This window comes from Pleurodeles waltl, chromosome 3_1, assembly GCF_031143425.1.
Source record: "Pleurodeles waltl isolate 20211129_DDA chromosome 3_1, aPleWal1.hap1.20221129, whole genome shotgun sequence".
Taxonomy (NCBI): domain Eukaryota; kingdom Metazoa; phylum Chordata; class Amphibia; order Caudata; family Salamandridae; genus Pleurodeles; species Pleurodeles waltl.
Genome location: NC_090440.1, coordinates 1979236452 through 1979257341, shown reverse-complemented (window position 1 = coordinate 1979257341; position 20890 = coordinate 1979236452). Strand labels below are relative to the sequence as shown.

The window sequence follows — 20890 nt, the reverse complement described above, 5'->3', positions numbered from 1 at the left end:
ATGGGGAGATACAGAGCTCAACTTCAATGCATACTATCGTCTACTATAATGAGACTTGTCTCACATATCCACTATGAATCACCTGGGTAGGTATCAACCAGCTATGACCCAAACAGAATACATCATTTTGGTAGTGTATAGCTGCCTTATTTACAACAATGTATATAATCAAAAAATACAATACAATGTTTGAATTACAAATTGCAGTTGCACCTGGCCTTACACCATACAGAAACATAAAAAAGCTTGTCAACCACAGGTTCACGTGTAGGGAAATCCAGTAATCCAGCATTGCACATAGTATCCTAACACTGAATAGATCATTATTTTCTCTCCTTCAGCATTCACGTAGCCCCCTGATGTTTAGGCTACATGTTTATATTTTTGTATGTAAATGGTGTAAAACTAGCAATGAAGCGAAGGACTCCTATACATTATGTGGGGATGGAAGACGACCTATAGAATCGGTATATCAAGCCGAAATTACATGAATGCATTTTACACAAATTACATGTAACATTTTCCCAGAATCACGTTGGCCCTCATTACGAGTCTTGCGGTCGCATGACCGCCAGACGTGGGGTGACAGTCCCACTGCCAACAGGCTGGCGGTGGAACCGCCACATTATGACCACCGACACCGCCAGGCTGCCGCAAGCCGGCAGCCTGGCGGTCCTGGTGGTTTTCATCCTCCAGGGAAGCGCTGCTTGCAGCGCCATCCTGGGGATTACTAGTCCCCATACCACCAGCCATTCCATGGTGGTTTACTCCGCCATGGAAAGACTGGCAGAAAGAGGGTGTTGGGAGGCCCCTGGGTGCCCCTGCACTACCCATGCACTTGAGGACTGTTACCATGGTAGGTAACCGGTCTGGTGTTGGTGATTCACTCTCTCAAAGCACGGGATAGAAGATATGCTCTGCAATAATCCTTGTTAGGCTCTCTTTTGAGAGGGAGTGGTTTGCTTTGCCAACTGCAACTTTGTTTGCATTTTTAGGTCGCTGCCTGCCAGACAGCGCATCTGTCTGGTCTTCTAAAGACATTTTGGGGGACATTCATAAAGTTGACCTAGGAATGCATTCCACCCATTGCTTACCAATAGCTTTGTGGTTTGTAACTCACATTTTCAGGCTTTCTATTTGCTGGCTTTATTTGCTGCAGGCTATCCAGCTTGAGTTTGTCCCTCCCGTTGCCTAAACCTTATTTACTGTATTCTTCCACGGACTTGCTTTCTGTAAACTGGCCTTCAATTCTTGTTCTTATCTTGTCACATTTGCTGGGTTTTTAAAGGCAGAGGTGAAATGTCTAAGTGTATCTTCCTAGGGAGTTTGGTGATTACTTTGCTTTCACTGACTTCAAAGTGAGAGCGTTTATAGGAAGGAGGAATGCAAATTACTCTTATCATGTAATATGCCGATGACAGATTTTTATTTTAGCTAGATAGGTAAGTGAGTTATTGCCTTTAACACAGAGCTCATTTTGTTACTTGCAGTAAATAAATTGTAATCCTTTCAGTATAGCATAGTGAGCTATGAAGGGCATGTGACTCATACACCTTGTAACCCTCCCTGTTTTATGCAACAAACATCCTGTACATTGATTTACATACTTGCATGATTTATTGTCGCTGTATAATATGTATGTTATGTAAAGCCCTCTGACACCCTGCACTGGGATAAGACACACTATAAAATAAATAAAATAGTGGTATTTACATTGCGGGACAGACCAACCTATCTGACATTCTTACAGTGCATGTATTTCTCTAATAAGTAGAGACTGAACAAAGTCAAAAGCAATGCCATCTTAAGCACCTGTGACGTGATAACAATCTATGAGCCTTTTTTTTCCCCTCCTTTCCGTTCACATCGAAGTTTGAGCCTCCAGACTGCACCCAGCCAGGATCAGATTGGAAAAAAGAGGCCAGCTGTACCCTTAACTTCAGTCTTTATCTTTGGCCTGCAGGCGCTGCTAAACTTGTCCCTGTGTCTGAAAATTACACCGGGATAAATTCAGCAGAGGCAAATAGGCAAAGTCTTTCTTCACAAACAACAACACAAAATCATGCTGACAGAATAGAATTGCAAATAATAGAGAGGTTTGGAAGGCTTTTTTTTTTATTTTTTTTTAACTTTTCAACCATACTGCACAGCAGCCACACAGCTGTATTGCATGGCTTAAAACATAAATACAAATAGTAGAGAGATTTGGAATGTTTTCTTTGCTACTTTGTTCAGCTGAGTGGCTGCTGTGCTGCACGGTTAAAAGAAAAATAGAAAAAATATATTTAAATAATATATGTGTGTGTGTGTGTGTGTATATGTATATATATATATATATATATATATATATATATATATATAATCTCGCTAACCGCATTAACCACATCATAGCACTTTAAAAAAAAAAATGCTTTGCCAATTGTTGTTAGTTTTATGACTATATGCTGGATGTTTGCCTTGTAGAAGGTTTATGCTCACTACAGTAGGCTTGAGTTTGTTTTGGTGACATGCCAATGGTAAAGGCTATAGGCCCTATTGTTTATTATTAAGGGTTACAATAAAGGCAGTTGGCTTGGCATATTGGTTGAGAATTGAATATGTATAAGTCAGTAGGCATTTAAGGGAGTATTGTTAGTACTCCGAATTGAAGGCTACTGACAGGTTTTTATTACATGGAATATTACAGACTACATTCGTAGACTATGGGCTTGGTGTCGGTTACCCCCGCTGACAAACCATGGGTATAATAGATATGTGCCCTGTACAGTCCTTTCACGTCCAGTTAGAAGAGATGGTATTTTGCCATGCCAGCTGTAATTTGTAATGCAGTACAATATTATGACTATGTCTCATGGTTGCTGTGTGGGAAAACTTACACTCGGTACAGTAGGTCTGAGTTGGTTATGGTGTCTAGCCAATGCTAAAGGCTTGAGTGATGTGCAGGGAAATTTGTCAAACGCCTTAGGCCTCGAACAGTGGATTGCTGTCACATTATGTTACAGGTCGTACAAAGGTACTGAGTTACATGCTATCTCGGATACTACTATAATAGGCAAGGGTTTTAGTGTTGGTCACCCACTCTGATGAACTCTGAGAGCAGAATTTCCTTGTGATGATTCTTGTTGGATTTGTTGCTGGGGGGTTGCCAACTGTAATTGTGTCCATATTTTTTATTTTACAACTGTATGCATTATGATTGTCAGTTAATGCACACTTCAGTAGGCCTGGGTTGCATACCATGTGAAGCCATTGGTAAAGACTATGGTGGTCATTACAACCTCGGCGGTCTTTTTGCAAGACCACCGAGGGACCGCCGTGTGGAAGACCGCCAGTAGTGGCGGTTTGCCGCTCAGCATATTATGACCGTTGGCTGCCCTCCGTCGTTTTTCCAACGGAGAGCCGCCAACAGCCATACTTGCGGGCGGCGGGGAAGTGGAGGTTGCTCCACCTCCACCGCCACGCCAACAGAACACCGCCCAGCTAATCACGTCCTGTGATTCTGCGCAGCGGTGTTCTGTTGGCGGTGTGGTGTCGGCGGAGCTGCACCCATGGCTCCCGTCCCCTCCCGGCGGATCGATGGAACAGGTAAGTCGATCGTCCGTTAGGGGAGGGGGGGTGTTGTGTGGGTGTATGGGGGTGTGCGTCTGTGTATGTAGAGGGGGGTTTGAGTGCGTGGATGCTTGCAGGTGTGTTGCGTGTGTTGGGAATGAGTGCGTGTATGTCTGTATGTATGTCTGTGTGAATGTGTGCGTGTATGTCTGTATATGGGTGTGCGTGTCTGACTGAGTGTGTGGATGTAGACATGTATGTTGGTGTGTGTGCGTGTATGTGTGGTGGTGCCTGCGTGCGTGTCGTATGTGTGTGAGTTATGTGATGTTGGGGGTCGGGTGGGGAGGGGGGCCCTGCCACCTTTGGGGGGTGGCAGGGGTTGTGGGGTGGGGGAGACCCCTATCGGTGCCAGGGAATACCTTCCCTGGCACTGATAGGGCTTACCGCCATGGATTTCATGGCGGTTCCTACCGCTGGAAATCCACGGCGGTAAGCCGGGTCGAAATACCGGCGGCGGTATTGTGAGGGCCGCCGGGTTGGGGCCTCAGGTCTCCAGCCCAGCGGGCGGAACGGTGAAGCGGCGGATGACCACGGCGGTAACCGCCATGGTCATAATACTAAAAAAAAGACCGCCAGCCTGTTGGCGGTCTTACCGCCGCTTTAACACCATCCGCCAGGGTTGTAATGACCCCCTATATGCCTTATCAGTATTCAGGGAAATGTTATGTCAGATTCCTTAAGCATGATCCATTTATGAGGAATGGTTATGACAAACTAAGTAGTCCTTACATGCTTGTTGTGAAAAGCATTTGTAAAAAGGCAATAGGCTTTTTAAGGTTGAATTGGTATTACACTGTGCTTAACCTGTAGGCAGGTATTTTGTTATATGGAAGTTCACAGACAAGGGTTCTGTTGTCGGTTATTCACCCGGACAAATCGTGGGGATAGGCAATTTGCACTATGCTAATCCTTATTAGGCTCTCATTAATGAGGATTTTATATTGTTATGACAATAGCATTATGTACACATTTGTAATTGTATTATGGTATACTTGAGGGTTGCCTTGTGGGAATGCTTATAATCAACATAATAGGTGTGAATTGGTATGGTGACAAGCCAATGATAACAGGATTGGTTGACTAAGAAAAAAATATTTCCGATGCCATAGATCTGATCTGTTTATTATGAAAAATTATGGTAAACACAGTAGGCCTGTCATAGTGGCTGTAATAAGCATATGTTAAAGTCAAAAGGCATTTAAGAGTGGCTTGTTATTTCTCTTTATTAAAGCCTAAAGATAGGTATTTTGTTAAATGAAGTATCACAGTTACCTTTGTAGGAAAAGATTTTGGTGTTGGTTTCCGCCTCTGACAAACCCTGTGGGGGGGGGGGGGGTTGCACCATAATAATTATTGCTAGAATCTCACCTTCGCTATTTGCCAGGATTTTGTAATAGAATATCATTAAATAATATATACAACCATGTATGTACAATTATATATCCATATAGGTACACATAGGGCCTTTGGTTCATCTCTCTTATGCCATTGGTCTGAGTGTCATTTATACTCTGCTTCCATCCATGACAGCTTACTGCATGGGGTAATGGTTCATTCCACATCAGTTATTAGATCTGTTGCCCTATGAATGGCAGTATTTTCTGATCACGTGTACATCCACCAGAAAATCAATACGCTTCAGTGTCAGGGCTGGTTGGCCAGTCCTTTGATTTTTAGTTTTCTCCATTTATAGTTTCACTTTCATTTCGTTGCTTCTCCTCTTTTTATTTTAATATTTCTTAAGACAATACTGCAGCTCTTCATGCAGTGATAAAAGGTCACTTACCTACCACTCATTTGATATGCAGTGTGGTGCCACATGACTACTTCCTGTTAAACCAGAAGACCATTGTGCATCATTTGTTTACCGTTCCATTGGTTCTAAATGTGGCAGCCATGCTGGAACGTTAAAACAACAGTAGACTATTTGAATATCTCTGTAAGATGAACATTTCTTGCTATGTTTCGTTTCTTTATTGCAAGTATATGCCCACTCTTTTTAGATGGCGGCATGTTTTATTTTTGCACTTGCATTCTTTTAATTTATCATGCATATGTTTTTGAGTTTGTGTGTTTTGTCCTAGTTGTGTTAAGTGGGGAAGGCAAGAATGCGTCAGTTGAAGGACGAATGGATTCAGGAGTGCAAAGATGAGCTACAAATACATGAATGATCTCTCATCAGTGACACAAAAGGCAATGTCATTCATAAGCTAAACCCATTGCCAGTACTTGTTTTTGAAAATAACTAATACGGCCTAGGAGAAATATAAAGTCTTCTCCAGTTTTTGGACTGTGCTAATTTGCTTTTCAAGCATACTTTTATAAGCGTTTCAACACAAAGAAATTTAAAAAGAACACCGTGACTAAGTTCATGAAATGGGCAAGTCACATCAATAATCACTGGTTCATTGTGATACATGCTATCCTAAAGCCAAGAAAAGAGCGTACATGATCTGTCATTATTCCTCTACAGTTACCCTACTGCATAGGCATCATCATTTTTAACTGATGTGAAAGGTTGCCCTCCACTGACCCATGTTGGCAAATGTGGCCAAGTACCTTTGTCCCATGCCCAATATGTCCCACCAGTCATTCTTTGAGCTGCACAATCAGCTGTGGCCTGTATGTGTAAATCATTCTGCCAGTTAGTAAACTTAAGAACCGCCATTGACTTTTAGGAAATAGTGATTCTGCGTTACGCAAGCAGAACCACTAGGTCTAGAACGCTATATTCTGGTCTGGCACCCATTTGGCGGATCAGTAGTACCTGCAGTTATACCTTAAAGCAGAGCTGGTTCGTCCTACTTGTGAGTGTAAAGACTGTATTGACCACTTGCACCGAGAAATGCTGTAGCCCCTAAAAGTCCCACACAATGTAAAAAAACATCTGGTTTCTTAGTCCTACACTTGGGTTAACTCGCAGAGTGGGTGTCCTAGATCTTGCAAAGTGGAGCTGGAATTAAGTAGGTGTGGTGCAAGTAGTGAAATAGTGGGGTAGGTGTGGTGCAAGTAATGACATTTTATCAACTTAAACCTTGCGTTATGAGACATTCTTAAAGCATGTCCGACAATTCTGTTTCTTTCTCAATTCCTAAAGTACAAACACACATCTTTCAACCATGTAGAGCGGGCTATTGAGGCTAGCTGACTTTTATACAACATGTTGGTTAATTGTATCCAGACCTTCAAATGTAAGCCCTCTTCCCCAGTGCCTTTTTAGGTATTTTTATGTTCTTGGAGATCCGGTTGACCAATGAGTCTCTCTGAAAGAATTCTTCTATATAGAATGACAAGGAATGTAGAGATATTCAATAGAGTTCTAGTAGGCCAATAACATATGGAAAACTTGCCCCACAATTTCACTCACCCTTCCCTGGCCAGGGAATGCTTCAGCCGCTGCCTCCAGCCCCAGGGTAACCACCACAGAACAGAACAAAAAAAAGGCTCTTGATACTTAAACTTCAAGAGGGGTGAGTCCAATACCATTTCCTTTGTGGTTTCTCAGCAGGAGGAAAAAATTGGTGTCCCCGCTGATCCTACTCCCCAGTTTCTCACAAAATTTGTGGTGACATAAAACTACAAGATGGGAGAATGGGAAAACAATGATGAGGCTTTAGAAGAATTAGCAGGGAGCATGTGGTATTCCTTCAATCAAACATGCCTGTACAAAGAAAGATAATGTCGAGCCCGCTTTTCTTCAGCTGATGGTCTCATCTCCGTTTGTAATTCTTGTGACAACGAAGATTGTATCTTGCTCACCTATCATGCCTGTAGAGTGTAATCTGTAATTGATTACATCCTGATCAAGATGACAGATTGGCACAGGTTTGAAGGTAAAATGAAAACTGAAAGTGACCACAATCCCTTAGTTATGGTGGTAAAAAGCAACACCAGTGCCAAGCTTAGAGAAATACAGAACCTAAACAACACCTGGCATTTCAGGGGCCAAGTTAGAATAAGGTAGAATTCTAACCTTAAATCCAAAACTGAAAAGTGGAAATAGGACCCTTAAACAGTAGACCTTCAGAGATAGATAGTGACTGGCTCAAGCGAGGCAACTATATTACCCCTTTCTGATCTTCTGTTAAAATCTCCACCTGTTTTGAGAGCTCACACTTTCAATCATTCTTTCAGAAACAAATAAAAAATGGTGAAATGGGTTGTTTTGACAAAGAATGCAAGATGAGGAACTTGGAACTATAAAGTGTGCTTCAAAGTGAATTCACCAGACAGGCTATAAGGGCATCCAGACTAAGGCCCTCATTACAAGTCTGGCGGTCCTTGGACGGCCAGATTCGCGGTGGCGGTCTTACCGCTGCCGGGCTGGTGATAAAGACTGCCATAGAACGACTTCAGCGGTTTGGTCAAAGCCAAACCGTCGGAATGCCGCCTGTACCGTCAGGGCGGTTGGACTGCCGGCCCAGAGGTGAGCACCTCCGGCCTGGCAGTAGCCATAATCCCGCCATCAGTATTACGATTCGGCAGACCACCAGCATTTTCGTGGCGGTCGCAACGAAAATGCTGGTAGTCATGCACCCAGTGACAGGAATCTCCATTCCTGTCACTGGCAGAGACACGACCACAAGCCTACATTCACAGCATCCCCCCACTCACCCGCACATTTGCTTACATACACCGCCTCACACTTGCACTCAGATACATCCATTCACTTGCACACACTCTCAAACAGACATTCCCCCCTCCACATTCACACAAACATACAAACACTCCCACAGACACACAACACCCCCCTCGGCATACACTCACTCGCAAACACAGACACCCCCTCTCCCCACGCATTCATACACACATGCAGACACCACACACATCCATACTAACACCACCATCTGCTCTTACACTGACATACACACAACCCCATTCACACATACACATCCCTCCACACATGCATACATTCACACACCCCGCCATCCGCACACTTACATACAAACACCTCCCCATCAGCACACTTCCATACAAACACCCACCACACTGCACGCACACACTGACCCCCCACTCACTGACACCCCCACTCACTCGCAGACTTGCACACATGCACCCCCACTCGCATGTATCCTAATACACAGACCTACTCACTCACACCCCAACACTCCTCCTCCCCTCTGCATACATCCAGGCACCCCCTCATCCACACACACATGCAGACACCCATCCAACTGCACGTTTACATCCAGACACCTCCAGTTGCTCGCAAACACGCACTGACACCCCCCCTTCGCACAGATACACACACTCAGACAGATACCCCCACCCCTCTGCATACAAACATACACACACTCGCACCCCGACATACCCCCCTCCTCTTCCATTCGGACACAAACACCCTCCACACACACACACATAACACACGCACACCCATAGCACTACACATACACGCACACACCACACACAAGCACACAGCACCCCCCCTTTCGGACGGTCCACCTACCTGTCTCGGTGAGGCAGTTGTTGTGGAGGGGATGGGTCTTGGCGTTTCCACTGCCAGCACCGCACCGCACCGCCGTTAAAGGAAACCGCAGCAACGTATTTCGTATCGTAATACGGTGGGGAGTGTCCTGTTGGCGTGGTGGTGGAAATGCCTCTCTTCTGTTGTCGGCCAGGCCGACGGTGTTGGATTTCCACACGTAAACCGGTGGAAATCCGACATGACTCGTAATGTGGTGGTCTTAGGACCGCCAGCACTGGTGGCCTTCTGTCGCCCGCACTAAGGGCCTAAGTTACAAATTACTAATCGGGAAGAAGAAAGTAGATTTTGCAAACAGAACGTGGCTGGAGTCGAAAAAAGCTGCAGCTGAGAAAGATTCACAGGGATTCTGGTGGGTGATAAACTAAAAACTTGGAGTAAGTATTGCTCACCGGGATAGGGAGGGCTGCCTTTGAATCCAACCAAGAACAGATGTAATCTGGCAGTTCCTGACAACTGTTGTTGCGGGGGGAAACAGGATCTGGAATATTTTATGCTGCTGTTATTATGGTAAGATCAGGTCCAGCACAATAACTAAGGTCCTTTGCAAAGAGCAGCTTGCGCATACAGGGGACCAAATTATTTTCTTACAGAGCGAGCTGGTGGGCTATGTAACCAAAGCAACAGGCTTATATTTGAGGCTTAGTTGGGACATTGATGCAAAACACCTGGATTAAGTGTATGTTTTGAGTGTTATTGTGCACTTATAGCCTATGTGGTTATTTCTTTTAAGTGTTTTAATAAACTGAAATGGAATACTTCCTTTGGTTTCTGAGGTTAATTGCTTTTTAACTTTTCTTATTTTAATGTTTTATCTTTTTAATTGCATGTGTGAAAAGCAGCCATGTTTTGTACTGCGGCCCAAAAGCACTTTAAGAAACTCAAACTCACGAAATAGGCCCGTTAACACCATCGCCAACAAGGATCTACTAATCACAGTGGCTGCCTGTGGTAGAGGCACACTGACCGTAGCAGCAGTGCCCCACCACTTCTCAAAAATAAAACGCCCACTCTCTCCAAAAGCCCAAACCATAACACCAAATACAAAATAAACACAACCACTACACTTACAGGCATTACACACACACATGCATTACACTCACACACGCATTAGACATTTAAAATAAATTAAGGCACTTACCCACAGGCTGTGCGTCCTGCTCATCTTCGACTCCTATGCCAGAAGAGCTCCCCTAACCAATCCAGATGCTGCTCTCATGCTGTTAACCAGCATGAGAGAAGCGCCTATATTGGATGGAGAAGCCTCGCTGGACGCTCCTTCAAGCCCTAGAGGCCTGTGCTTGGTCTCCACCCAGCAGTCTTATGACAGCTGAGTGGATTACTTCAAAGTACGCATGTCATTTTGGCTGGCGCAAAACAGCTGGCCAAAGTGACATGAGCACTTTGGCGTGTTCAGTCAAGTCACTACTCCAGTCCTCTGCTACCAAATGGCAGCAGAGGACATGCCCAGTATGTCTCTGGGCTTGTGCTTGCTGTGACAGTAAAAATAAAATGGCAACAAAATCTTTTCATTGCAACACAAAAGTCAAAATAGGCCACAAAATAAATATTAATTGGGTCAGAAAACATGGGGACCTATCCACCCTAGTGTGTTACTGGATCATAGTCGATTTATCTGATCTAAATCTCACTTTGGACCCAGTAGCTTCAGTTTTCTTATCTTCTCCTCTAGTTTTTCTAGTAAACATGTGCAAAACATTTTCCCAGAATTATCCAGAAAATTAAATATTTGTTCCCAATATGTCTCAGTGTTTGAGATATGGCCACAAAAGTAAAGTGAAGTATCCCCCCTCACATTATAACGTCAGACATCCAGTTTTCATTTGGGATTCTAAGCTGTACCTCTATGCATTTTATGCAAATCTTTTTAGAAGTCTGTTAACTACATGTATAATATAGTGCCCCAAGTTGTGTTACATGGTTTTCAGTATTCCCCAGTCCCTCAAATAGAAAACACGTGTGGTCAGAAAGTACCCGATTGTATCTATCACTGATTGACCATAGCATGCAATGTTAGACCACCATCCGATCTAGGCCCTCAGCAGAGCACATTTTGAGAACACCTTCAGAAGTGTCTTGAAAGTCCTTTTACACAATCACATCATAAAAAAACTGGCCCCTCAACATCTGTGGAAACGGTACTCATTCTTTCACATTGAATCTGTAATGTAGCAGGTTAGCAGACTGACAGGGATTTTTCTGATTGTATTTGTTTTTTTGCAGATCATTGCACCTATGCAGTGTGTCAGGGCTGAAACCCTCTGAGCTCTGTATTTGTTCACTTCACCAATCACTGTTTTCTTTTTAGCTATAGCATCAATGAATTGAGGATTTCTAAGGTAGCTAACACAGTACTTTGACCCTCAGATTTATCATTGTTTCCTATGGCCAGACGCCTAAGCTCTCCTTCCATTATCACATGCTCCTCCTTCATTGGGGCTCACTGACTGCACCAGGAAGCTCTCACTCTTTTTGAATTTTTGTGCACTTCAACTATTGAAATTTCAAGGACTGTCTGGGTCATTGTTCTCCTTAAATTTCAGAATCGTTCCATTTTTCTCTACAGTTGGGATATAGGTTTAGTTAAGACATTTCTTCTTTAAAATGAAAACCGGTAGGAAGCTGAGGTGGTTTGCCAAGTTGGTATGGAGTCCTTCAAAAAATCTTGGTCATATCCATCTGTATTTGTATTCGTGATCCAAGACAAAGAAGATCTGGCATTTCCTTGCTACGCTGAGAATCACTTGGAAACAAACACTGCATCTGGTGCGCCCTTTGGAAGGTCTCAGCAGACTTAAAAATATGGCAAGCCCCCATGCTTTTCCTGAGGCATTCCTTTATTTACAATGAGGAAAGCCCTGTATTGGCAGCCACTCTGTGTATGATCACCTCAGGAAGAATGCAACACTCGCTCCCTGTGAGAGTTAGGAGGTAGCGCCCTTGCATTGTTCATTGTGTAAGATGACTTCCATTTTGACAGCGAACACTCAGTATTCCGCTATGAGACAGCTTTTCCTGAGCTTTGTTGCGCTGGGTCTTAGATGCTGTGCTCCCGTCTGCAGCATTGCATATCACGATTGCACCTCCCCCAGCCTCTTCTTTCTTATTCCCTGGCCTGTTCTGTGCTTACAGCTTAATTTCACATTTCCTGTCGGCACTTTTGCCGTCCATGTGCAGTGCATACAACTCCTGCGGATGTAGAGCGCCTCCAGGGCACTGAGGGCAGAATTCAGCTCCCAGCCCTGTCTGTCATCGTGAAATGATTCAGTGTTCTGGTCTGTGAGTACTGGGTTCTCTTTTATATGACGGCTACTGGGGTAACTCGGAAGGGCTACTGCACATGTTCCTCTGGTCCAGCTCCACGGACATTGCCTGGTGAGGTCACCCAGCCTGCTCCCGGGGCCATTACAAATGAGAAAAAGATGATGGCTGCAATTTCAGAGATGAGTTTACACCCTACCATTTACACATTTCACTAGCCGCCACTGCTTACATATACCCTACCCAACCCAATCTGATTCTTTACAAAAGCTCTGAATAAAGTAAAGTTTGTCTAAAGAGGCCCTAGACCACACTAACTGGAATAGAAAGTAGACAAATAAAAAATATTCTAGCATTCGCGTTAAGATTTTTTCAATTCTATTAAGGACACGGAGGCGAGGATTATGCTTCTCTTTCCATGCTTTATTTTTAACAGCAGCCAATGAAAACCATGGAAAACAAAAAACTACATATCCCAATATATATGTCATGTCACGTGATAACCTTAGAGAGGGTAGCCTATAAAGTGTTGCCTCACACACAGCCACTCCTCTTTCTTTGACCAAATTCGCAACAGTAAAAGTCAAAGTCTTAACATGAAACTTGTAAACGCAATCCTGAAAAAAGGAAGATTTGGAATCCAACTTGACCGGAAACTTGAACGGTGCCAGAACCGATCGGAATCACTTCTCATCATTCCCTAGAGAAAAAAGAAAAATTCAGGCCATAAAAGCTGAACATCATAAAATGATACTTATATATACTACCAAATAGGGTGGGTTTAGCACTGAAAAACAGTAAACTTGTACATTATCTTCATAGAAATAACATGAACCACATTAAAACATATATAACAGTGCGGTGGGATAATCCTCGCCTCCGTGTCCTTAATAGAATTGAAAAATTCTTAACGCGAATGCTAGAAATCTTTTTATTCTATGTCAGGACCGGAGGCTCAGATTATGCTTGTTCAAAGCTGATTCACAACCACCGATGCAATATCAACAATAGGTTTACAATAAAAGGATTTAAAAGTCGAAGGAGAGGACCAGTCTGCTGCCTTTAGAATGTCCTCTAAACGAGAACCCAAAGCAAAAGACTTTGATGCCATAGCACCTCTAGATGAATGAGCCCCAAATTTAGAAACATCAATGCCTGCTTCATTCAACAACCATCGCATCCATCTAGCGAGGGTTGCCGATGAAACCGGATGATATGGCTTAACCAAAGAAATAAGCAATTGGCCCCCCATATCGGAACAAAACTCTTCTGTACTCACCTCATAAGCTCTAAGGCATTGCACAACACAGAGATTGGGGTTGTCCACAAAACAGGGATAAGAAACTGACTTCAGATTGCATTTTGTTCTGCGTGAAATTGAAAATGTAACCCCCTCGGGAGAAAAAACTCTCCCAGCCAAATCCAGAGCCCTAACATCTGAAACTCTCTTACATGAAATCAGGCACAACAACATCGTCAGTTTAGCTGAAAGCTGTTTCCTAGACAAAAATGTATTGGAAGGCCAGGATTCCAAAAAACAAAGGACAATATTCACATCCCAAAGGGAAGAATACCGAGGGCGAGGTGGATTAGCCAATCTGATACCTCTAATTAATTTACAAACAAAAGGAGACTCCCCAATAGGTTTACCATCCACGGGTAAATGTCCTGCTGAAATAGCAGACCGATAATTATTAATGGATCTATAAGCTAGACCCGACGCAGCTAAGGAAGATAGGAAATTCAAGACCAGACAGCAATCTGCTGAAGAAGGATCTGCACCCCGAGTACTACACCAAGCACCCCATCGCTTCCAAGCTGAAGCGTATCTCTTGTGAGTACTGGAGGACCAGGAACCTGCAATGAAATCGGAAGATTCTTGCGAAAGGCCTGGGATACTCCATCTTTCCCTGAAAGACGCCAAGCCACCAAGGAGAGTTGACCCGACAGGATCAGTGGATGTAATAGACCCAGAGGGTCCTGGAGAAGATTCTCCCGGAAGGGAAGTAGAATCGGATGATCGCAACTTAATTCCATTGCCAACGGAAACCAAGCCTGAGACCTCCAAAGAGGTGTCACCAGCACCATCTCCGCATGCTGACGTTTGATCTGAGCCAATACCCTGGGTATCATCAAGAACGGGGGGAAAGCGTAACTCTGCTCCTGAGACCAGTCCTGAAGGTAGGCGTCCGTGTTCGCTGCTTCCTGATCTGGCCTCCAACTGAAAAACCGTTTGGTCTGCCGATTGAGGCGAGATGCAAAAAGGTCTATTGAGAACGGACCCCACTGAGCAGAAAGTGCCCGGAAAACTCTGGAGTGAAGCCTCCAATCGCTGAAATCTCTCAAGTGGCGCGAGTTCCAGTCCGCCACAAAATTGTTGACCCCAGGGAGATATTCCGCGACAACTGATATCCTGTGTTGAAGACAAAAGTGCTAAAAATCCTTGGCTATCTCCGCCAAAATGCGAGAGCGAGTTCCCCCCAACTTGTTGACATATCTCACTGCCGAGATATTGTCCATACGAAGGAGAACGCAACAGTTCGCTCTGAGAGGAGAGAGACTCTTGATTGCAAAGGACCCCGCTAGGAGTTCCAAGCAATTGATGTGAAGGTTCAGCTCTGTGTTGGACCATCTGCCCCCCCGTGGACAGAGATCCGCAACGGGCTCCCCAACCCCAATGACTGGCGTCGGACTCTATTACTACATCCGGGAGAGAACTGAAAATAGCTCTGCCGTTCCAGGCTTCCATATGCTCCAACCACCAATTCATCTCTGCACGAGATTCCTCAGAGAGGAGTACCTGATCCGCATAACTGAGACCTCTTTGAAGATGGGAGATCTTTAAACGCTGAAGGGCTCAGTAATGTAAAGGGCCCGGGAAAATCGCTTGAATCGAGGAAGAAAGCAGGCCCACCATGTGGGCAATCACCCTCAATGATACAGTCTGTCTGGACAATAGAGACCTCAACTCTCTCTTGATCGAGTGAATCTTGCTTGTGGGAAGAAGTAACTGAGACTGAACCGAGTCTATCTGGAAACCTAGAAAATCCATCTGTTGAGATGGCGTCAGGATAGACTTTTGGGAATTGATTATAAAACCCAGACTCTGAAGAAGAGACACTGTGCATTCCAGATGAGAAAGGAGCAGGTCTTGATTCTGGGCCATGATCAGGATATCATCTAGATAACTTATTAGACAAACCCCTTGAGAACGCAGGAATCCCACCACTGGACGCATCACCTTCGTGAAGCACCAGGGGCCCGAAGACAGGCCAAACTGAAGAACCCTGTACTTATAATACTCGGTCTCCCACTGGAATTGAAGAAATCTCCGATGAGGAGGAAAAATAGGAATGGTCAGGTAGGCATCTTTTAAGTCTAGACGGACCATACAGTCTCCCTCTTGGAGAATGTCTCTCAACAAATGAATGCCCTCCATTTTGAAATGACGATATAGTAAAAAACCATTGAAGTCTTTTAAGTTTAGCACCAGGTGAGACCCGCCTCCCTTCTTGTCCACAAGAAACACTGGACTGACAAACCCTGAAGGGTGAAGAGGTACCTTGACTATGGCACCCTTCTTTACCAAATCCGATATTTCTGCGGAAATGAGACTGCGATTTTGATAGGAAAAATATGCAGGCCTGGGAGGACACTGTTGAGTCGGGGATTCGTAAAATTCTAGTTTGAACCCCTGCACGGTCTCTAGGACCCATGCATCTGAAGAAATAAGGCGCCATGCTTGCAGAAATTTCTGAGTTCTGCCCCCCAACATTACATCCGAATTTACAATTAAGCTCACCTGTGGCTCCCGAGTCCTGGGAGAAAGATTGATGGCCTTTGGATCTCCCTCTGCGGAATCTGCCTCGACCAGATCTAGGCCTCGATAGGTAGAAGAGGAGGAGTCATACTCCTGAAATCCGCCTCTTCCCTGATGGTAGTAGCCACGTTGAGGGCCTTGTTGGTTGAAGCGGCCAAAGGCACGCCCTCTGTAGCGTCCGGCCCCTCTAAGAAGTGGACATAGCACTCTTCTGATTGACCCCTGTTCCTTGTCCAAACTGGCGTAAGTGGAGACAAATTTTGAGAGCTCCTTTAGGAAAGGAGAACCAAACAGTAAATCGTGAGCCGCGGGGCCCGATTCAGATGGAGCGAGGTCTGCCAACTTGGGGTCTAACTTCATCAAGACAGATCTGCGACGTTCAGATGATATGGCGCAATTGGCGTTGCCCAAGAAACAAAGAGCTCTTTGAGCCCAACCTACAAGAATGTCCGGGTTGATGGACTGACCTGATTCCTTGGCCTGAAAGGCCAACTCCAAGATCTTTGTTAAAGGACCGGAAACGTCCAACAGCTTATCCTGACATCCACGCAGGCACGATCAATACCCTTCTTAGGGTCTTTCGCAGATTTTTTTAGAAAAGTGACTAGCGTAGGGTCTAATTCCGGTGTCTCAGTCACCTTTGAAGGAAAATCCGGTCTGGGGCATTCCGACCTCAGCCTAGAGCGAACCTCCTTGTCGAAACTATGCCTAATGTGGGATTCCACATAATCTGCCACTTCAGGAGATGGTAACCAAAGCGAAGATCTGGGATGGACAATGTCCTCTGGTTCGAACGTCAGGACCTTAGGGGCAGGTGCCTCCTGATGATGAACCTTCTTCTTGCGTTTACGAGGGGGATCATCTCCCTGCTCGGAGGACTGATCAGAAGAAGCCGGGACACTTACAGCTTTCTTATGAGACTCAGAATTATAATCGTGCTCCCTTGCCAAATTCCTGATAAGGGATTCAAATTCTGCAGAATGCGGATTAGTACTCTGCTTAGCAGCTTGGGTGTTCTCTGTAAGGGGAGGTTCCCCAATGGATTGGATGCTTGACGGGGCTACCCAGCCTTGTTGCTCCACAAAACCCAAAAGCTGATGCTTGATGGGTTGAATAGCTTGAGCTAAAGCTTGATTAACAGACTGACGCACTCCTGCGTCCAGAGCATATACCAAGTCTTGTTCAAAGGAATTAACCGATTCATCCAGATAGTATAAATCTTCGGCTTGGTCATCATAGCCAGCCATACTGTAATACAGTAGAGGAGCCCCAAAGGAGCAATATCAAGAATACTAGTGAAAAACAGGGCAAAAAACAAATATTTAATAGGGCGTCGAGGGAGCAGCCCTGTGAAATGAACAACACCCTTGGTGCAGGCCCAGCCTGGATAGATAATTTATTGCAACCCCAGAGTACAAGCCCTGGGGTGTAGGAGGGGAGTTTAGCCAGTAATAATGTTATGGATTTGAAAAAACAAACGCTCTAGAAACGAGCGTGTAAACAAGAAAAATCTTGCTTGTTGAAAAGAAAAATCTTGCTAGCTGAAAAGCGCTCCTGAAAAAAAACGTGTGCGTAAGCTTTCCCAGGACAAAATCCGATAAGCCTTTCAACATGCGCTTCGCGTGAGCGCTCGATAATTAAATCTCTTCTCCGAGGAAGAGTAAATATACGCGGGCCGGCTCCAGTAACACACGCGCCTACGGAGCGGCCCCCTGGGGCAAAGCAAACACACGAACAAGCTTTAATAGGAAAACGGCCCCCTGGGGCAAAGTCAACACTGTTAAAGCTCCGAGCGGAGAAGGCGGACGAACACTTCCTTCTCTCCGGCACAGAGACGCGCAACAAAGGATTGTTGCGTGTGCTCTGGCCGGACGAAACTCACGCTGAACAGCGTGATAATAAAACTCTGTAATTACCGGCATAAAGAGAGGACTGCGCGTAAGGGCGCGAGTCCTTGCTCCCAACTCCACCAAATAGAAAAGCGAGCCGAGCGGTCGCTTTTAAGGAGGGAAACACCGCTCCCAACACCATTAAAGTATAAAGTCAAACCACATGTAAAGTAAAAACGAAAGGTCACTTAACTGGCTGCGAAGCAGCAAAGAAAGAGGAGTGGCTGGGTGTGAGGAAACACTTTATAGGCTACCCTCTCTATGGTTATCACGTGACATATCATATATTGGGATATGTAGTTTTTTGTTTTCCATGGTTTTCATTGGCTGCTGTTAAAAATAAAGCATGGAAAGAGAAGCATAATCTGAGCCTCCGCTCCGGACATAGAATTCTCTAGTTTTCCAGAACAACTGTATAATTGGAATACTTTAAAAAGCATTGCAGCTCATGGTGATTGTACTGCATCGACAATGGCTGCAAGGGCTTCTTCTGCATGTTATCTCTGTTCCTCTACTAAAGTAGATAAGAATATAATAAGAAAATGAAGTATGAATGTACTTTCTGACATTCTCTCCACCTGTCTCTAAAAAAAACAATTCCTGTTCCAGGATGGCCATGAGATCTGCTTTGTAGGTGATGAAGCATTTCGAGAGCTTTCAAAGATGGACCCAGAAGCAAATAAACTTCTTGATGACGTGAGTGGTTTTGTTTCACAACCATTTTATTGCTTGGTAACTGAAATGTACCCCATAAAGGACTGCAGAAAAAAAACTGTGATGCATGATGGGATGCCCTGGCCAAAAAACATGAGAAGCAGCCGCGTTCTGACTTGCCACCATGGCTTGCTGTCCAGTGTCAGCATGGCTGTGATGTGCTGCCCACTACCCACAGTGACAGCATGGCATTTGTGGTTTGCTGGTTGCTGTGCATGTCTTGCTGTCATCTAGGCTAACTTGGCTTCCCGTCAACTGCACATGGCATACTTTCGGCACTCAGCATGGCTAGTGTGGTTTGCTGTTTTCTGTGCACGGCTTGCTGTCAGCCTGGGTAGCCTGGCTTGCTGCTCATTGTCAGCATGGATGGTATGGTTTGCTTCTCACTGGATGAGAAATATCGCAGTATGCACCTTGAGATACAAAAACATTGGGGCTAACATTAGTAATAGCGATTACCAAATAGTGTTGAGGTGTTTTGGTTTTTTTTAATCGGTATTTGGTAAATGCGATTACTAATGCACTAAAGTCGCAAACAATTAGTTCCAACCATTCTAACTCCCTATTTGTAAGAGACCCTTGAACACGCCCCTTCCAAATAGCGAATCTGTTTTTGGTAGCAAACAAATTACCCAATTGCTATTTATGGTTGTACATTAAAAAAAGCCTTTTTGAGGTCCCCAAATTGGGTTGTTTGCGACCCCAAAAATGCTTCGGATATCTAGCCCGTTGTGTGCAGAATACGCTGTGCCTTCTAAAACGATATTCAATTGCAACTTTTCAGGCATTTCTTTATTTTCATTTGTCTTTTCTGAAAGGGAGACAAATAAACCTTCCTGCTTTTTTTTAAACTACTAAGAAATAATTCTTATAGCTGACATTTTCTTTTGTCCTAATATTTATTTTTTCTTTACGTTTCTGTAGGCGATAGCTGCTGACAAGAGCGATGAGTGGTTTGCTAAACACAAGAAGCCAAAAATGTCTGCATAACCCCATTGTGTTTGTGCTCATACTGTGTGGCATTCTGAAAATGCAGCACCTGAAATATTTGCTTTTGACTATATTGTTGCTTAAAAAGCAAGGTGTGCGGTGTTCTGTTTCTGTTCATTTTGAATGCATTGCTAGACATAATTGCGGTAAATGGATGTTGACATGTTGGAATTGTCAACCTATATTAGGCCTGCTGACAACAGACCACAGTGTTATGTGACCCTTGATGTTCACGTGCACACCACATCCACTAAGTCAACGCAAGACTCATCAAGCAAAGAAGTAGAAGTGAGTTAGAGGGCTGTGCCTGCCTTGTTACCTAAAAGTACCTCAGCTTAAACCAAAAAAGGACCTTCACTTTTACATTCCTATCAGTGCAGCCCCAGCATTTGTGTTCTTCATGTGATATGTGTTTTTTGTTTTTCCTGAACACATTTAGAATCCCGCACTCGTTCGGCTTAAATTGGTTGAGTATGCTGCAGACCATGAAATATGTACGCCACACTTGCCCTGTTTGTCACATTTGTTTATGGAGGAATCGAGGAGTTCTTTACATCTGCTCTTCAAGCTCCATTCTGGAATTAAAGAATTAGGAAATTGAGTGCTGCAGATACCACTTATCAACTAGCATTTGAGTAAATAAATAGACTTTGAAATCCACATTTTCAGTGTCTGTCTTTGTGCCCGATCTGGTTTCTGTATTACATTGAAGCAGAATGTCCCATTTCTTTCTTCTGTCGTAGGGAGTCCTGATACAGTCCTACTTACTCAAACCTCAGTTATTTTAGCCAAATGAGATGTAACTTTGATTATTGCAGTATGCTACACACTTAATAATGCTTTTTTCATAGAAGCGGAGTGCTTGATTGATTGCTGGATATTTGTTCTTTGGCATACACGTGGGTTTGCTGCTTTGGTCCAGAAAGTAGTATTAACATTAAATAAATATGTAGTGGTTGCAGGGAGAGCCAGTTTCTTAGTGTTTTGCTCCAATTATCCACATCAGACTGTGCCTAAAATACAGATTTACCATTGTAACTGTGGCAATTTTCTGTGCTTAAGGCATGTATCATTATTATTAAAATAAGGTACCGCAAAACGAGG

At 44.2% G+C, this 20890-nt stretch overlaps 1 protein-coding gene across 3 annotated transcripts in view; it reads left to right on the top strand.

The window, feature by feature from the left end:
• The window catches only part of GLOD4 (glyoxalase domain containing 4), a 99222-nt gene extending 78776 nt beyond the window's left edge, over positions 1 to 20446 (top strand). For all 3 annotated transcript variants that reach the window (XM_069226377.1, XM_069226375.1, XM_069226378.1), the window contains 2 exons: positions 18692 to 18778; positions 19721 to 20446. In XM_069226377.1, coding sequence (XP_069082478.1) covers positions 18692 to 18778; positions 19721 to 19786 — 153 coding nt within the window. In that variant the 3' untranslated portion in view covers positions 19787 to 20446. The remainder of the gene's footprint in view (positions 1 to 18691; positions 18779 to 19720) is intronic.
• The last annotated feature ends 444 nt before the right edge of the window (positions 20447 to 20890 follow it).